At 43.5% G+C, this 15,665-nt stretch overlaps 4 protein-coding genes across 6 annotated transcripts; all 4 read right to left on the bottom strand.

The window, feature by feature from the left end:
- Positions 1–847: 847 nt before the first annotated feature.
- On the bottom strand, positions 848–1,824 carry LOC148384329 (leukocyte cell-derived chemotaxin-2-like). Its single transcript, XM_088357088.1, has 4 exons — positions 1,715–1,824; positions 1,525–1,636; positions 1,297–1,451; positions 848–1,223 (listed from the first exon to the last, which is right to left on the bottom strand). Exons 1-4 carry the CDS (start codon positions 1,755–1,757, stop codon positions 1,057–1,059), a joined length of 477 nt encoding a protein of 158 aa, XP_088213214.1. The 5' UTR covers positions 1,758–1,824; the 3' UTR covers positions 848–1,056.
- Positions 1,825–3,102: 1,278 nt separating this feature from the next.
- On the bottom strand, positions 3,103–4,061 carry LOC148384328 (leukocyte cell-derived chemotaxin-2-like). Its single transcript, XM_088357087.1, has 4 exons — positions 3,975–4,061; positions 3,785–3,896; positions 3,561–3,715; positions 3,103–3,476 (listed from the first exon to the last, which is right to left on the bottom strand). Exons 1-4 carry the CDS (start codon positions 4,015–4,017, stop codon positions 3,310–3,312), a joined length of 477 nt encoding a protein of 158 aa, XP_088213213.1. The 5' UTR covers positions 4,018–4,061; the 3' UTR covers positions 3,103–3,309.
- On the bottom strand, positions 3,975–10,141 carry ddx17 (DEAD-box helicase 17). Of its 2 annotated transcripts, XM_088357084.1 has the most exons (14): positions 9,776–10,141; positions 9,471–9,630; positions 9,294–9,390; positions 9,094–9,227; positions 8,946–9,011; positions 8,685–8,826; positions 8,406–8,566; positions 8,146–8,318; positions 7,967–8,077; positions 7,832–7,893; positions 7,696–7,755; positions 6,080–6,316; positions 5,401–5,942; positions 3,975–4,061 (listed from the first exon to the last, which is right to left on the bottom strand). In XM_088357084.1, the coding sequence occupies exons 1-13, from the start codon at positions 9,823–9,825 to the stop codon at positions 5,437–5,439; spliced, it is 1,959 nt and encodes a 652-aa protein (XP_088213210.1). In that variant the 5' UTR covers positions 9,826–10,141; the 3' UTR covers positions 3,975–4,061; positions 5,401–5,436. The 2 variants fall into 2 exon arrangements, with proteins under 2 accessions (XP_088213210.1, XP_088213209.1); XM_088357083.1 differs by lacking the exon at positions 3,975–4,061 and having other exon boundaries at positions 4,955–5,942.
- Positions 10,142–10,300: 159 nt separating this feature from the next.
- Positions 10,301–15,605, bottom strand: LOC148384326 (transmembrane protein 184B-like). 2 transcript variants are annotated; one of them, XM_088357085.1, is made up of 10 exons: positions 15,183–15,605; positions 14,647–14,880; positions 14,019–14,184; positions 13,462–13,552; positions 13,310–13,385; positions 13,137–13,228; positions 12,876–13,045; positions 12,620–12,814; positions 12,456–12,482; positions 10,301–12,177 (listed from the first exon to the last, which is right to left on the bottom strand). In XM_088357085.1, the coding sequence occupies exons 2-10, from the start codon at positions 14,878–14,880 to the stop codon at positions 11,948–11,950; spliced, it is 1,281 nt and encodes a 426-aa protein (XP_088213211.1). In that variant the 5' UTR covers positions 15,183–15,605; the 3' UTR covers positions 10,301–11,947. The 2 variants fall into 2 exon arrangements, with proteins under 2 accessions (XP_088213211.1, XP_088213212.1); XM_088357086.1 differs by lacking the exon at positions 12,456–12,482 and having other exon boundaries at positions 15,183–15,604.
- Between the last annotated feature and the right edge of the window lie 60 nt (positions 15,606–15,665).

The following is a 15,665-nucleotide window of genomic DNA, read 5'->3' as shown; positions in this document are numbered from 1 at the left end:
TATATGTTAGCATTAAATAATGCTTAACATAGAAGTTGAGCAAAGTTGTGTTTCAAATACACATTTTTTTAAGTTTTCTTTCCCAACAAAGGAGCCGTTTTTAATTAGCTTTAAGCTTCACATAAATCCAACAAAATTCTCAAAATGAACATGGACACATTTTTCATACCCTCGTCCCCAAGATTAAGTGTTCAATCACATCCATTTCCAAATTCTTAATTAAAATGGGTCATGCATCTAGCAGGGGTGGCCAACCAGTCAAAGACTAAGAGCCACATTATACAGTCCTAAAGTACTAAGAACACACACAAACTCTCAGTTCAACAAAGTCTACAAACAAAAACAAAATAATTTACAATAGCGTTTTTTCCACTTACTATGCATGTTGCTTCGTGCGACTTCTGGCATTCCTTGCCTTGAACAATCCTCTTCAAATCTGGCTTGTATTCCGTTGTTGCTACTCGAAGCAATTTCTTTTTACTGGATGTCTGATACCATTCGTTTGAGTTTGTCGTTTTTTTGTGTGTCTCTTTTTCAGCCTGACTTTTCAAAGTGTCCAAATTGCGCTTGCGAAATTCAGTCCCTTTTGGAAAGTCCTTATCGATGTTAGCGTGGAGTGAGTTGAGTCCTGTGTTCATCTTCATATTTCCGTTTAGCTGTGCATTTTTTCCTCCGCCATTTTGAAAGCGAAATTACAATTAGTACTAATTGTTTCCTCCAATGGGTTTGCCCCTCCTGCTTTGTGGAGGTTCACCTCATGCGCATGCGCATGCGCGTTTGACGAAAATACCATATTGAACTCGAGAAGCGAACACGCCCCCCCCCAAAAAAAAGACAATATCACACCTCCGTTGACCTCTTTATTCTTGACACATAATTTGCATCTAACAAATTGTGTTAATCTAAATAATAACAACAAAACGTTGCTGGCAGGTTTAACTTATTTGCAATTCTTATGCCTAATAGGATAATCCAATGTCCCATGTTAAAATGCCCCCATTTGGATGGTGTCAATAAAATGTACCCTTTAAGGTCAAAATGGTCATGCCCCCATCCTCAGAAGTAGCCTGTGGGGTCGCTTTTGTCACACAGCTCCACATGCACATGCGAGGTGATTCCCGGGTAAACGCTCTGCATGGGCATCATGACGCCCAGACGCTGACCCTTGCTCACGGTTCCTGAAGTCTTGTCAGGCTGCACATAAAACAGCTTGACGCAAAGACCTGCAAGTGTTGGTGAAGCTCAGAAGTGACAAAGTAGTTGCTGCTTTTCTGACAATGCTTCATTTTTACTGACCTTCGCCACTTATTACAAGGCCGCGGTCGATGGCGGCCTTATTGGGATCATTGTAGACAACTAATCCTCTGTTGATAGTAGTAACGTCAAATGGAGCGTAGACCTCTGAGCCGTCATTACAAATGATGTCCACACCTTGGTGAGTCCTGGTTTCCCTGGAATACGCGCACACACCAACAAGTCAAAAAGTCAACTCCCGCCTGCCCGACATGTGTCCAGCCACCTTACCGTGGGGCCCCAAAGTAGCCTGCACCCAAACGATCGAATACCCTCGGGTGGTTGTTGGGATTCCCCTGACATAGCTGGCCAAAAGTCACTCCTTCACACACACACACCAGCGCTACACACAAATATATATACAGGTTAGAACGAAATAGGACAGATGAAGACTTTGAGAAACACCTGGCCATGTTCTCACCCAACAGAGCTGCCAACAGAGCCACGTTCTTCATCATCTTCATTGCAATGACTCCTGCCGGGCTCCACGACAGACAGCTTTTATCCACAGCCTAACAACATGGACAGGGACTCTCAATTACAACATTACAAAAATTCCACCTGGCAACAGGTTGTTAAGTCAATAAGTTGCACATGCAAGCACACAGTGACACTTGACTTTTGATCATTTTGCATTGTGCACATCTGCCCCAGTGTCAAAGTTCTTGTTGAGCAAGACTGGAAAGTCTGATCAGTTATCACATTCACACACAAAAAATGTCTACAAAATGTTCAAGTTCAATTTATGAAAGACCTTCGTGTGAATTAACTTTTCATTTGTTTGCAAGTTTACTCATGGGAAGTTGTAAACAGTGCTAAGATATGAAGATATGAATAAAGGTTTTGGTGGAGGTGGGGATTCATTTAAACACTGGTGCAGTAAGTTTGTGTTCTTGTCATTCAAATTCATACTCGTCTTGTTTGCAGGCTTGTCATGCTTACAAAAATTCAATTATCAAGTTTATCATAGCATTATAGTTAACATTGTGATCTTGGTTGTGTCAATTTCGTGCCCTCATTTAAGGACATAAAAATCGACTTTTAAATTGGATGCAAATAGTTGGGTCTCCACAATGACCAAGTGTGCGTCACGATTGCGAATCCCTCTGGTGTATAGAAATTAGCCACCAGGGGGCAGTATACAACAAACATGAAGACACCAGATGACTTTTGTCAACTACTTAGTTGTTTTTCGCAGACAAATTACGACTATGGATTCTTTGCCATGGCTAATCTGTGGCGTTTTGTATAGTATGTTAGCATTAAACTAGAAGTTGTGCAAAGTTGTGTGACTATTAAACAAGCTGTTTTTGATTAGCTTTAAGCTTCACATAAACAAAATTCTCAAAATGAATACAGACACAATTTTCATACCCTCTTCCCCAAGATCAAGTGTTCAATCACACCCATTTTCAAATTCTTAATTAAAATGGGTCATGCACCAACATGATAATAAAATTGACTCCTACAATACTAAGACCACAGGCTAGTCATTTTCAACAATGAACATTGTGTGCACTGTCTCACACACACAAACTCTCAGTTCAACAAAGTCCACAAACAAAAACAAAATAATTTACAATGGCGTTTTTTCACTTACTATGTGTTCATCTTCATTTCCGTTTAGCTGTGCATTTTTTCCTGCCATTTTGAAAGCGAAATTACAATTAGTATTAATTGTTTCCTCCAATGGGTTTGCCCCTCCTGCTTTGTGGAGTTTCACCTCATGCGCATGCGCGTTTGACGAAAATACCATATTGAACTCGAGAAGCGAACACGCCCAAAAAAAAAAAAAGACAATATCACACCTCCGTTGACCTCTTTATTCTTGACACATAATTTGCATAACAAATTGTGTTAATCTAAATAATAACAACAAAACGTTGCTGGCAGGTTTAACTTATTTGCAATTCTTATGCCTAATAGGATAATCCAATGTCCCATGTTAAAATGCCCCCATTTGGATGGTGTCAATAAAATGTACCCTTTAAGGTCAAAATGGTCATGCCCCCATCCTCAGAAGTACCCTGTGGGGTCGCTTTTGTCACACAGCTCCACATGCACATGCGAGGTGATTCCCGGGTAAACGCTCTGCATGGGCATCATGACGCCCAGACGCTGACCCTTTCTCACGGTTCCTGAAGTCCTGTCAGGCTCCACATAAAACAGCTTGACGCAAAGACCTGCAAGTGTTGGTGAAGCTCAGTAGTTGGAAGTGACAAAGTAGTTGCTAGTTAATTTTCTGACAATGCTTCATTTTTACTGACCTTCGCCACTTATTACAAGACCGCGGTCGATGGCGGCCTTATCGGGATCATTGTAGACAACTAATCCCCTGTTGATAGTAGTAACGTCAAATGGAGCGTAGACCTCTGAGCCGTCATTACAAATGATGTCCACACCTTGGTGAGTCCTGGTTATCCTGGAACACACACATCGACAAGTCAAAAAGTCAACTCCCGCCTGCCCGACATGTGTCCAGCCACCTTACCGTGGGGCCCCAAAGTGGCCTGCACCCAAACGATCTGATGTCCTCGGGTTGTTGTTGGGATTCCCCTGACATAGCTGGCCAAAGGTCACTCCTTCACACACACTCACCAGAGCTACACACAAATATATATACAGGTTAGAACGAAATGGGACAGATGAAGATTTTGAGAAACACCTGGCCATGTTCTCACCCAGCAGAGCTGCCAACAGAGCCACGTTCTTCATCATCTTCATTGCAATGACTCCTGCCGGGATCCACGACAGCTTTTATCCACAGCCTAACAACATGGACAGGGACAGCCCGCCTCTCAATTTCAACATTACAAAAATTCCACCGGGCAACCAGTTGTTAAGTCAATAAATTGCACATGCAAGCAGACAGTGACTTGACTTTTGATCATTTTGCTGTCTGCACATCTGCCCCAGTGTCAAAGTTCTTGTTGAGCAAGACTGGAAAGTCTGATCAGTTATCACATTCACACACAAAAAATGTCTACAAAATATTCAAGTTCAATTTATAAAAGACCTTAGTGTGAATTAACTTTTCATTTGTTTGCAAGTTTACTCATGGGAAGTTGTATCACATTGATTTTGTTGACCGCCCCCCCCAAAAAAAAAATCCTTGATAAAGATTATGCCCGGGAGTACCACACCCCATAATTAATTTTTGTTATCTTTTTACCTTTTTTAATTTTTTGGGAGGGTCATACATACTTGGAGATTACCTGCAATGTTATTTTACAAAAGGTTGTTGGCAATGGTTGTCAAAAAAGTGAGGGGGATTTGAGTAAGAGTGTCTACCACTGTTAATATTGTTTTTGTCAACATGCACAGACACGATTACATTTACAGCTAAAATAAAAGTAGAATTTCCTGATGAGTCGCACAGCGAGAAAAATATTTGCAGGTGTACGCGAGTTGGGCAGAGCGTGCCTTGCTCCCATAAATTTCCAAACGAGTACAAAGCTTCAAATGAAATCTATTTGCTCATTTAGATGTGAAAGTGGATAAAAAAAAAATATATATAAAATGCCTTTGGTCAGGAGAAATAATCATATTTTCATTTTTCTGCAAATCCACATCCAAATACTTTTGTACAACTCCTGTCTCAGGATAGACACAGACAGCCAGAAGTCTATTTTGGTCATTTGATATTTCATTTGGACGGAGATCGAGAAGTAGATATGCTTCTTTAATGCATGAAGTTTCTAACAATCTAAATCCCCAGCTACAGAAAAACATTTTGGTACAAACGTGTTCAAAAGCTTCAGTCAAAACTACTCACTACGACAGTTAAAATACAGCCATATGACAACAGTATAGAATGCTTAGTCCATGTATATACAAAATATACTTTCTGATTCATTAGGTACAATTACAAAACAATGCTGTGAAATCTTACCGTCATCAGATAATGATAAATTTGTGCTGAACAGGCAAATATGCTTTCAGTAGTCTGTTCGGGTTGTCGACAAACTCACAAAAAAAAAAATCAATTAGTATGTGACACTGTAAAAACTAAATTTAAGATTAAATCTCTCCAATCATTGATTTAATAAATCTTGTCAAGTCAGACATTGCTATTCTATTGGTATTTGCTATTCATCTTTTTTGTACCTAATTAATCAGCAAGTTAAGTAGCCAGGCTGATGATCATGTGCCAGGTGGTGGAGGCTGAGCAAACTCAAAGGGAACGTGCCCCATCAGGCCCATCACAGGTTGGGGCAGGAGTAACTGCTGGGCCATTAGAGGCTGAGGAACAGACAAGGGGGGTGGGACTGGTCCCATTTCGCCTCCCACTGCTGAGGAGCCCACCACGGGACAGCTATACTGGCCAGTGCTACTACTGGTGTTGCTAATGCTATCTTTCTGGTATGAGCTGGTGCTGGAGACATAGCTGCGCCCTCCATTCCTGCTGCTGCGATCCCTGTAAGACGAGGATGAAGAGGAGTCCCCGTCGCGGCTGCTGGAGCCTCGACTGTCACGGGCGTCACGGGAATCGCGGTCATCACGTGCGTCACGGCTGTAGCTGCTGCTCCCGCGGGCACTGCTGCTGCTGCCGCCTCCCCCGACCGAGCGCATTCGACGCTCACACTCGTCTTGGTACATCAAGTTGGGGTTGTCGGAAGAGGAACTGCCTCGGAAACGGGAACGGCCACCTCGGAGAAGATTGAAGGAACAAATAAATGAATAAACAAACAAATATAAATGAACAAAAAATATTTGATGAAAGAAATAAACAAATATATGAATTAACAAATAAATCAAATATTCTACGACAGAAAACATCCCTCACCTCCGCCTCCTCCGCCGCGTCCGGTGTCAACCAGCTGCAGCAGTTTGGGATTGATAGCCTGTCTGGCCTCCTCAAGAACCCGGATCAGATCCCGAGCCTGGCGGAGGTTACTCGGGGTAAAGAAAGTGTACGCCGTGCCTTTGTTGTTGCTCCGGGCCGTGCGTCCGATCCGATGGATGTAGTCTTCCGAGGAATTGGGGTAGTCATAGTTGATGACAAACTTGACATCCTCCACATCTTTTGGACATTCGGGGCAGTAATAAAGGGTTGAATGGGGTCAGTAGGGGAAAACAAAAATAGTCGTCAGAACAAAATAAGACTTGTGTTGAACATTGCAAAGTTTGGAGAAAGTCACACTTATTTCTATCCACTTACCGACTATTTTTGTACAGCATACAATTAATATGAGTCGAGACTATGACAAATATAAAAAAAATGACAAATAAAGCTTTTTTGTTTCCCTTGACCCCCTTTTAAAGTTTATAAATAGGTTATAAAGGGGCCCACCGCAACTACAACGTCTTGACAAGTGCGGAGCAGAATGGCGTTAGAAGTCTATCGGCGCTAAAATGTCAAAGGGGTGGAGGCTCTAAAAATAAATGAAAGTAAATAACAGTAAAGAGGTTGAAAGAGTGGATGAAGATGCTTAAGCGGTTGAACGGATGTGTGGAAGGAGAATTAGGGGAACGAACAATTACAGAGGTGACTCCTCCAGGCCAGGACTCCTGCCAGCCAGGACCAGACATGACGTCCGCAGAGGGAGAGGCCGGCCGCCACAGCCAGTGGTGGTGTGTTTGGTGGTGGTGGTGACGGCGATGGCGGGGGGGCCTGGGGGGGTGTCAGAGGCTGAATCGTTGGGGGGCGCGCAGCCTGCAGCACAGCCGTCCATGGGCGACTCTGGCTCCGATCCACCCTCAGCTCCCGGTGGATGAGTCGCTCGTCCCGTGACGCACCACAGTGTTTCTTAGTGGCACCAATTGAGAGCTGATTGTTCTGATACAGACACGCTTGGTTGAGGCGCGCGGCTCCTCCAATCAGTGTGGTGCGCCACTTGGACGATGGCGTGGCTGAGGGGAGCCCACCCTGACAGCCCAGCAGCCCCCCATGCTCGCCCCTCCTGCCGTGCCCCCTCCCCGGTCAGCCAGGCGGTCGGTCGTCCTGGCAAGGCCGGGAGAGAGCTTCGTGTGCTTGGCGGCGGCGGCGGCTGTGCCGGACTGATTAATCGGGCCGTCTCTCTCCCAAGTCGGCTTTCGATTAGTCATGCCTAGGTCCGGCTGCAGGCTCCCGAGGGCCTGTGTACTTCTAGTTGGCAGAAGAGAGACTTGGAAACAAACAAAGGAAAGAAAATGAAAAGAAAACAAATGAACATAGAATTAGGTTCACGCTTGATCTGCATGGCTAGCCTTACCTCTTACATACATTTGGTATACCTCACGTGCAACTTTAAAGGGCTTCACTAAAAACATGATTTGCTTCGTAGATGCACACTGATCTGAGAAGCAACGCGTCATTTCTTTGTCAAAGAGGAGACTTCTGTATATTAGCACCTTACTCTTACCTAAACAAATCAAATGTTTGTGTACAGTGCAAAGGTCATTTGAACACTCAGGACATACCCAAACCGCGGGAAGCCACGTCGGTAGCGATGAGGATTGGAGCTTTGCCACTGCGGAACTCTAAAAACGCAAAGAAAGTTGAATTTGGGTTATTGTTAATAAATCAAAAGAATAAAAAAAAAAGTTTTTAGAGTACCTGTCAACACCCAGTCTCTCTCTGGCTGGCTCTTGTCACCATGAATGCACATCGCCGGCCACCTATGAAAAACAAACAACTCTTGCCGTGTCACCGAGAGCTCCTCAGACTCTTAAAACATCTTCCCGGGCTCACCCATCACGTCTCATCCTACGTGTGAGGTCATCACATCGCTTCTTGGTCTCCACAAAGATGATAGTCTTGTTCTCTTTCTCGGCCATAATCTCTTCCATCAGCTGTATTAACCTGAAAAGGAACAAATGTGATTTAAAAATAACACGCAAGCGGGTCTGCAAATGTGAGCGGTTCCTTACTTGTTGTCTTTTTCACTATCCATGCACACGTCAACGATTTGAAGGATGTTGTGGTTCGCACTGAGCTCAAGCGCGCCCACATTTATCTGCACGTAGTCTTTGAGGAAGTCTTCGGCCAGTTGACGGACCTCTTTCGGCCAGGTGGCGCTCCACATCAGCGTCTGTCGATCCGGCTAGACGTGTGCAAAAACAATTACAGGTCATAAAAATTGAAATTTCCAACATCAGGCTGGACAATGCTATGCGTGGACTGGCGTTACCCTGATCTGGTCGACAATTTTGCGAATTTGAGGTTCGAATCCCATATCCAGCATACGGTCAGCTTCATCCAGAACTAAATACGTGCAACGTCGCAGGTTGGTCTTGCCCGCCTCAAGAAAGTCAATCAGGCGACCCGGAGTGGCGATGCAGATTTCAACTCCTGGGAGGAGGGAAGAGAGAAAGGTGCAAGGTGTGGTGAAATTAGAAACGTCCAAGTCTATAAATTCCTACCTGAGGATTTGACGAGAATAGAATATTCAAGGGTCAATAATGTGTACCTCTCTCCAGATCTCGGATCTGCGGTCCTTTGGGAGCACCCCCGTACACACAAGTGGTTTTAATGCGGGATGATTTTCCATAGTCGTACGCCACCTGCTGGACCTGCTGTGCCAGTTCTCTTGTGGGGGCCAGAACCAAGCACTGGAGAAGATAAAAACAATCACAGTGTTTCTCAACCCATATTTAAACATGATTAGAAGAATTTTTGATTGTGGTTGGGAATACGCAGCGATAAGAATATTCTGCTTTTCTTTACGTACAATGGGTCCATCGCCACGCTCCAGATAGGGCTGATGGTTGATGTGCACAATACCTGGCAGCAGATACTGCGGGGAATTGATTCGATTAGGTTATGACGAACAGCATCAACGTTAATGACCGTGATGACATTTATTGTAAAAGACTTACCGACAGAGTCTTCCCAGAACCAGTCTGTGCGATTCCAACCATGTCCCTCCCACTGAGGGCTAGAGGGAATCCTTGAGACTGAATTGCTGTCGGCTCCTTGAAATTTTGCTGCATCAAGACATCCATCACATATTCTAAAAGGAAAAAGAAATCAAGCACTTTTGTTTTGTGTATTAGGGTTCAGGTTGGCAGATGCTTACGAGGAAATTTTGCTTGATGGAATCCGGTGACAGGCTTTGGGCAGCCAGAACCTCGAATAGTTATTTCTTTCTTAGTTCTGTACTCCTCGACGTCATACTGGGAGGGGGGGGATAAGTCTCGATTAATTTCACAACCTCAAGTTGTAAATTAAAAGAATGCATTAAAAGAAAACATACCTGACTCGTGCGTTGTACTTCCGGATGCTCGGTGTAAAAGTTCTTCTCGAATTTGGGGAGTTCATCCAGGTCCCATCTTTTCTTCCGTAAACGTTCACCCGGACTGCCGAATTTTTTGATCGATGAAGAGCTGCTTCTGCTGGACCCGAAACGAGGGCTTCTGTAATATGATAACAAAACCACTTTATTGATGCGTATTATATCATAATTTGCGCTTTCGTAGCGCTAATCTCAAACAATGGATGTATATAAACAAGAGCTACAGTTAGCTTTCAAGCTAACATTGTTTTATTGTCAAATCTCACCCCCTGTCACGACCACGGTCCCGATCTCGGTCTCCGTAAGAACCTCTCATTTTGAAGATTTTGCTCCCTAAGAAAATAAAGAGATTGTCTACGACTTGTTAGATTTCGTAGGCTTTTCACGAGTTAGCTTTTTTCGGGGTTTCTGAAAGAAGCTACAAATACAAACGCGCGTTCTGGTTCGCACAAAAGATGCTGAACGTGTAACGTTGGTTGTATTCAACTATGGCGTCGTTTAAAAAAACAACTTAGTTTTAGTAAACAAAAAAATACGAAGTAGCGTATCTTTAGTGATAGTGAGGACGTTTCGACTGCTGTTCAAGTGAAGATAACAGCTATGTTGTTAGCTTAGCAATTTGGCTGGGTACATAGGCCACGTTGATTGGTTGGTTGCTGGCCAGCCCCGCCCCCAGAATATTGATTGACATATTTTTATTCTCTACGTCACTCTGTTATTGTTTGCACGGTATTTTTTTAACACCTTAATCCTAAAAAAATTAGTCTGGTCTAAAAACGATTAACTACTGATTTTGTCTAAATCTTTATTTCCCTTTCAACACTAACAAAATCCATAAAAGTACATAACGTATCACCAAGAATATACAGATCAAATGTATACAACAGAAAGACAACAGGAATGTATAAAAATTAAAATAGTAAAACATAGCACTATATAAAGCAATTTAAGTCATCATGAAATGTTTTGTCAGTGCTTCGACTCGTATTTGCAACATTCTTTTCTTACTGGAATGTGTCCTAACGTAATACAGCCAATTCAAATATGGGATCTTAAATTCTATGAAAATGATTTAAGAGCACCAAGATTCATTAAAAGTCTGGATAAATGATGTATTAATCATTTTAGACATGGCATTGAAATGCAACCGGGATAGTCGTCACAGCTTTTTGCATCCACTGATCATGGCCTCAGTATTAGTTTTGAATTCGGATGCATACTTACATGACTTTGGCTCTTATTACTTTCCCTAAAATCGATACACTGTTTTGCATTTGCCACAACACACAACCCTTATTTGGAGGCAACATTGGGGGTTTACTCCACCATCAAACATTTACCATCACAACCACAAACGTGTACTGGCTGCTGCAAAAACACAAATTTAAAAGCATCTTATTGACGAAAATATACTCAATGTTTCTGTCTTGAAATAATAAATGTGCTAATACGGGTTAGTTCCGACGGCCTCCTAACATGAGGCTCATCCATTTCCCTTTTTTTTTCCTGCACACTATCTCTGCATGATAAAAGCAAGAATTCCATTATAGAAACAAGTGATTACAATTTTCAATGTCTTCGTCTATCTTCGTGTTATGACGGACCTATTGACTCAATGTTGCCTTAAAAGGTTGGGGCCAAGGCTGGTTGGAGCTGCAATACATGCAATGACCTTAATTGTGGGATTACAATCCAATGCACACCACATCTGGGCCGTGCTGCATATTCAGTAATCTGCGTGGGCGTTGTCCTTCTGTCAGTCTTCCTGGCTCACTAAAATCTCCTAAATCACATCCCTTGGTGAGTCACAAATATTAGCAAGGCCATCAGGTTCAGTCACGTCATGAGATTATTAATGCCATTTCTGGAAAAAGAAATAACGAATGTCTTATGTGGGATCATTTTTCATAAATAAACATAAAGCCTTAACCCACTTGAAGAAAAAAAAAAAAAATTTGTCAGTGTTAATTATTATTTGGAGCACATTTTCCTCATCTCACTATTTGGCAAGGTTTTCCGGCACAAATTCAAATCGAGATTCAATATGACAAAACCACAAGTCAGAAAATGATGGCACTTTTGTAGCTCCAGCTCAGTAGCTGTTATTTAGCTTTATCTGGGGGGGTTTAAAGTGCAGTTATCAGGGAGCTATATATGTCGCCATATAGCAAATCAAACAATTTGCAAATCCAGATTCCGGGCTCTAATGGCCTCTATGACATTGGCATCAAGAATAAAAGTCACAATTTTACCATCTAACAATTATAGATATAACTCCAACTCTATATATAATATTCTCAATCCTCTCCATGCTCTCGCTATCTCATAAGCCACACATATAGCTCAGCAAAACAATGCTAACCTTTGAGTTGTCTGCCATGGCTTCTGAAATAAGAGCTACAAGAGTAAAGGGAAACTCCAGAGGACCTGATGGAGTGTCAGAACTCGTCGTCGGAGCTGAGCAGCAGGGTCTTCTCATTGTCCCCTCTGGTGCTGACGTTACTGTGGCTGCGAGAGAGAGCTGGCCCTCCACCTCGCTCCAGTGTGGACTGCTGGGTGTACTGCTGATAAGCCGGCGAGAAGTTATGGATGGCGTCTTGCACCATGTCGCCCGGGTTCATGGTCTCCTTCAGGCTGCTGGAGATACTCTTCATTGGTGCGCAGCGGCCTGGAGGGGAGGAAAGATGAAATGAATGAAATGAAGTCAAACCAAAATGGAGGCGCTCAACATTGGTTTATGGTATTTCGCCAATCGCATCGTGGCGAGCGACAATTAAAGCGTGTGTGTGTGTGTGACAAAAATGAATGTCTCACATGCATGCAAAAGCTATTAGCAGGACAGAGATCCCTTTATTTGTGTGCTGCCTAACAACCAGTTGTCACCATGTGGCCTGACATTGGACGGACAAACGTAGAAGATGGAAACAAAGCCAAGGTCGCACCTACCGTATTGTCCATAGTTTGGAAATGAGCCTTTAAATGCAGCAGAGCAAGGAAGAAAAAGGACAAAGGTGAAATATTGAAATCAGAAACAGCAAGGAGAGACCCAAGAGGAAAAGTAGACTCACAGTAGAAGGAACGATGAACTTTTATCCACAAAACCAACTTACCATATGAATCCAGTCTTTTGTCCATATAGACCTTGTAAGTGAAGGCGTGACGAAGTGCAACGGCAGCGAAGAACATTTCAATGCAGATGATGAAGTTCTGGTAACCAGCAGCAACGGTTCCCTCCCCCACAGAAAAGTCAGCGGAATTTATCTGAGGAATGGCGCCGCACTTCTCAAGGATGGCCAGCAGCATTCCTGAATTGAACGGAGACGGTTCGGAATTCCGACGCACCAGCCGCTCCAGTTGCCGTCTTACCTTGCCAGAAGGACAGAAAGATGACAGACTTGACCATGAAGAACTTGAGCACGGGGCTGTAGGGGACAAGGAGCTCTCTTGTGGCAAAGTAGAAGAGGAAGAGTGCATATAGGGAGAGGCTGACTGAGATGTTGTAGATGATGGTCACGTACAAGTAGCCACTTGCCACACTGGAAGGAAAAGCACACAAAAAAAAAAGAGATCATTTCGCTGCACGGTAAAGCCGATCAAATGAGACCAATTAGCTGTCGGTAAACATACTTGAAATCGCCATCTTTGTATTTTCCAAAGGCCTGAAGAATGACAGTGATGATGGCCATTAGTGGTTTGACCACGCAGAACTGCAGAGTGGCCTGGGGGGGGGAGCGAGAGAAAGTCAAAGTCTCTGCAGAGTCATTGGAAAGAATGGAATGGCGAGTGAGATGAATTTGTACCTGTTTGCAGAACCTGAGGAAGCCGATGGAGTAGGTCTTACCCCACAGACAGCAGGTCCCATAGACACAACTTGACCTGTGACGTGAAAGGTCAAAGTTGCACAGATCAAACATGGGTGGACACACAACTGCACGTTGTTAACGAGACTTACTCGATGGGTTTCCCTCTGATTTCAGCCATGATAGCACTCTCGCCTCCCAGATACTCATAACACAGACTGAGGAAGTTATAGATGACGAAGGCTGTAAAAAAAACGCAGAACATTTTTTACGACTTCACAGGCGGAGATTCCACACCATGACCACAGATAATTGGAACTGAAAACAACGAGGCATGACATAACCGCCGAGTTGCGTAAGAACTCAAATTCTGCAAGTATGCATACAAACTCCTGAGAAAGTCGATTAGCTTCCTTTTTTTTTCTTGCTTCACTGTCCTACAGTGGATATACCGAGTTTTGTGCGGTTGCTAGGAAACAGGTCAGCCCTTTCCTGTAATCTTCAACAGGCCACAGCCATGAAGCCTTTTGCAAATGGACTCCGCAGTAAACGCCATTTATCACCGGGGAAGCACCACTTACACTTTCTCGGATGGACCCCGTTCACTTATCTCCGTGGCGACTATCGGCGAGTACGACATCATATTATCCGGTCGGATAGCGGAATGAATCTGTTTATCAGCTCAAGGCACAGTGTTCCGTGGGCTCACCTTCGTAGCAGTCTCTAACCGTGTCAAAGTAGACGTAGTACTCCTCGTTGGTGAAGAACAGAAGGCTGAGCCAGGAGTCAAAGGCGTAGATGGGGACAATGAAGAGAATCCTCACGATATGCCTCTGCTCATTTGGAGAGCTGTAGTAACGTAGGTGCATGTAAATCTGCGGGGACAAAACAAATACATTGAGGTCACATTGAATTGAAGTCACACACTTTTTAATTGCAGACAAGCTACCAGGGGTCCCCGCGAAATGACCACGGCAAATATTTGCTGAAGTTGAATAATGGAGTCATGTTGATGTGCGCTTTCATCGCTTCTATTCAAATGAGCAGAAAGCAGCTATCGACTTTCCGAGACGGTAAACAGACGCACACCTTTGGTTACAAAAAACGGACAAACTGACAATTGACCACAGTAACACTACACTGCTCTTATGGAGGTGATAGCTCGAGGAGCCTTCTTTGGGCCTGCAGATGACAATGGAACACTTGCTGGCTGCTTTGTATTCATCTATTGATGAATTCATATAATTTATTAGCATTAAGCTAGCAAACTTTTCTCAGATGAAATTATCGTGATTGATTGTCCGATCAATACTATACTCGCAGTGAAGTATTTTTACCTGGTGACAGGTGATCAAGAGCGCTGTCCAAACAAAAAAACCTGAAATTGTTTGGGCGGTAGAAGTCATGAGGAAAAAGGGCTGCTCCGGGGTGACCACTGGGGTTTCTGGTATCCAGGAGGAGTTGGAGCTCTGTGGGGGCATGGTGGCAGGAGCCCTGGGTGCAAGGCCTGCTGGAGAGTCATTCGCCAGCCTCTCTGACAAAGGTATGTCTCGCCTCCAAAGCTGACTCATCTGTTTGAAAGGAGGAGGTAGAAAGGGATATTTTAGGCAAGACAATCAAGATGACATCTTCAAAAATATTTCCATGTGGGACAGCAATGATGGACAGTGTTAGTTCTGACTGATGTTATCGCTTTCACTTATTCTGAATTACAGACACACAAATTGCTCCACCTTCATCTACGTCAGTTTCATTTCAGGAAAACAATGATCTAATCAGTGACTGAGAAAAATGATTTCTGCATGTGGTCAACTTCAGCCCAACAAACGTTATCAAATATACATTTTTATCATGAGATGCGTTTGGTACTTACCTCCTCAGCAGTTGTCTGGTCAGCGGAACCACTTTGTGTCCGAACATCAAATTATCTCATGTCTCGAGACGATCACGCACTTCTTGGGCATAACCAGCTAAACGGTGGCATTCCGTCGACCTGTGAATTTAACCTTTGCACTGCTGCTCTAAAACAAATACATTTGCTTCCTTACAACAGCTAGCAAGGGGAGGCTGTTAGCTCGCGTTAGCTTGCCTTCCGAGTCGTGTATTAGCTTGTTTTAAATGTAAATTTAAAGGAAGAGAAACACTACGAGGTTTTGATAAACCCTATACTGAGAATAAACATCAACATATAACGACAACTATCTTGTAATTTCTTTTCTTAGACAAATATGCCTGTGCCGTTCGTTCATCACCACCAGTAGCTGCCAAGCAAACATCAGTTCTGGCGCATGCGCAGTGGGTTTTTTTTTTTGCCACCGTGCCACGTAATAATTCCAATTATTTTTTTTTTTTAATG

The sequence above is a fragment of the Syngnathus floridae genome, chromosome 17 (genome assembly GCF_059516105.1).
Source record: "Syngnathus floridae isolate MCC-2025c chromosome 17, RoL_Sflo_1.0, whole genome shotgun sequence".
In the NCBI taxonomy this organism is placed as follows: Eukaryota; Metazoa; Chordata; class Actinopteri; order Syngnathiformes; family Syngnathidae; genus Syngnathus; species Syngnathus floridae.
The sequence above is the reverse complement of the archived record's forward strand: the minus strand, read 5'-3'. Positions and strand labels throughout refer to the sequence as shown.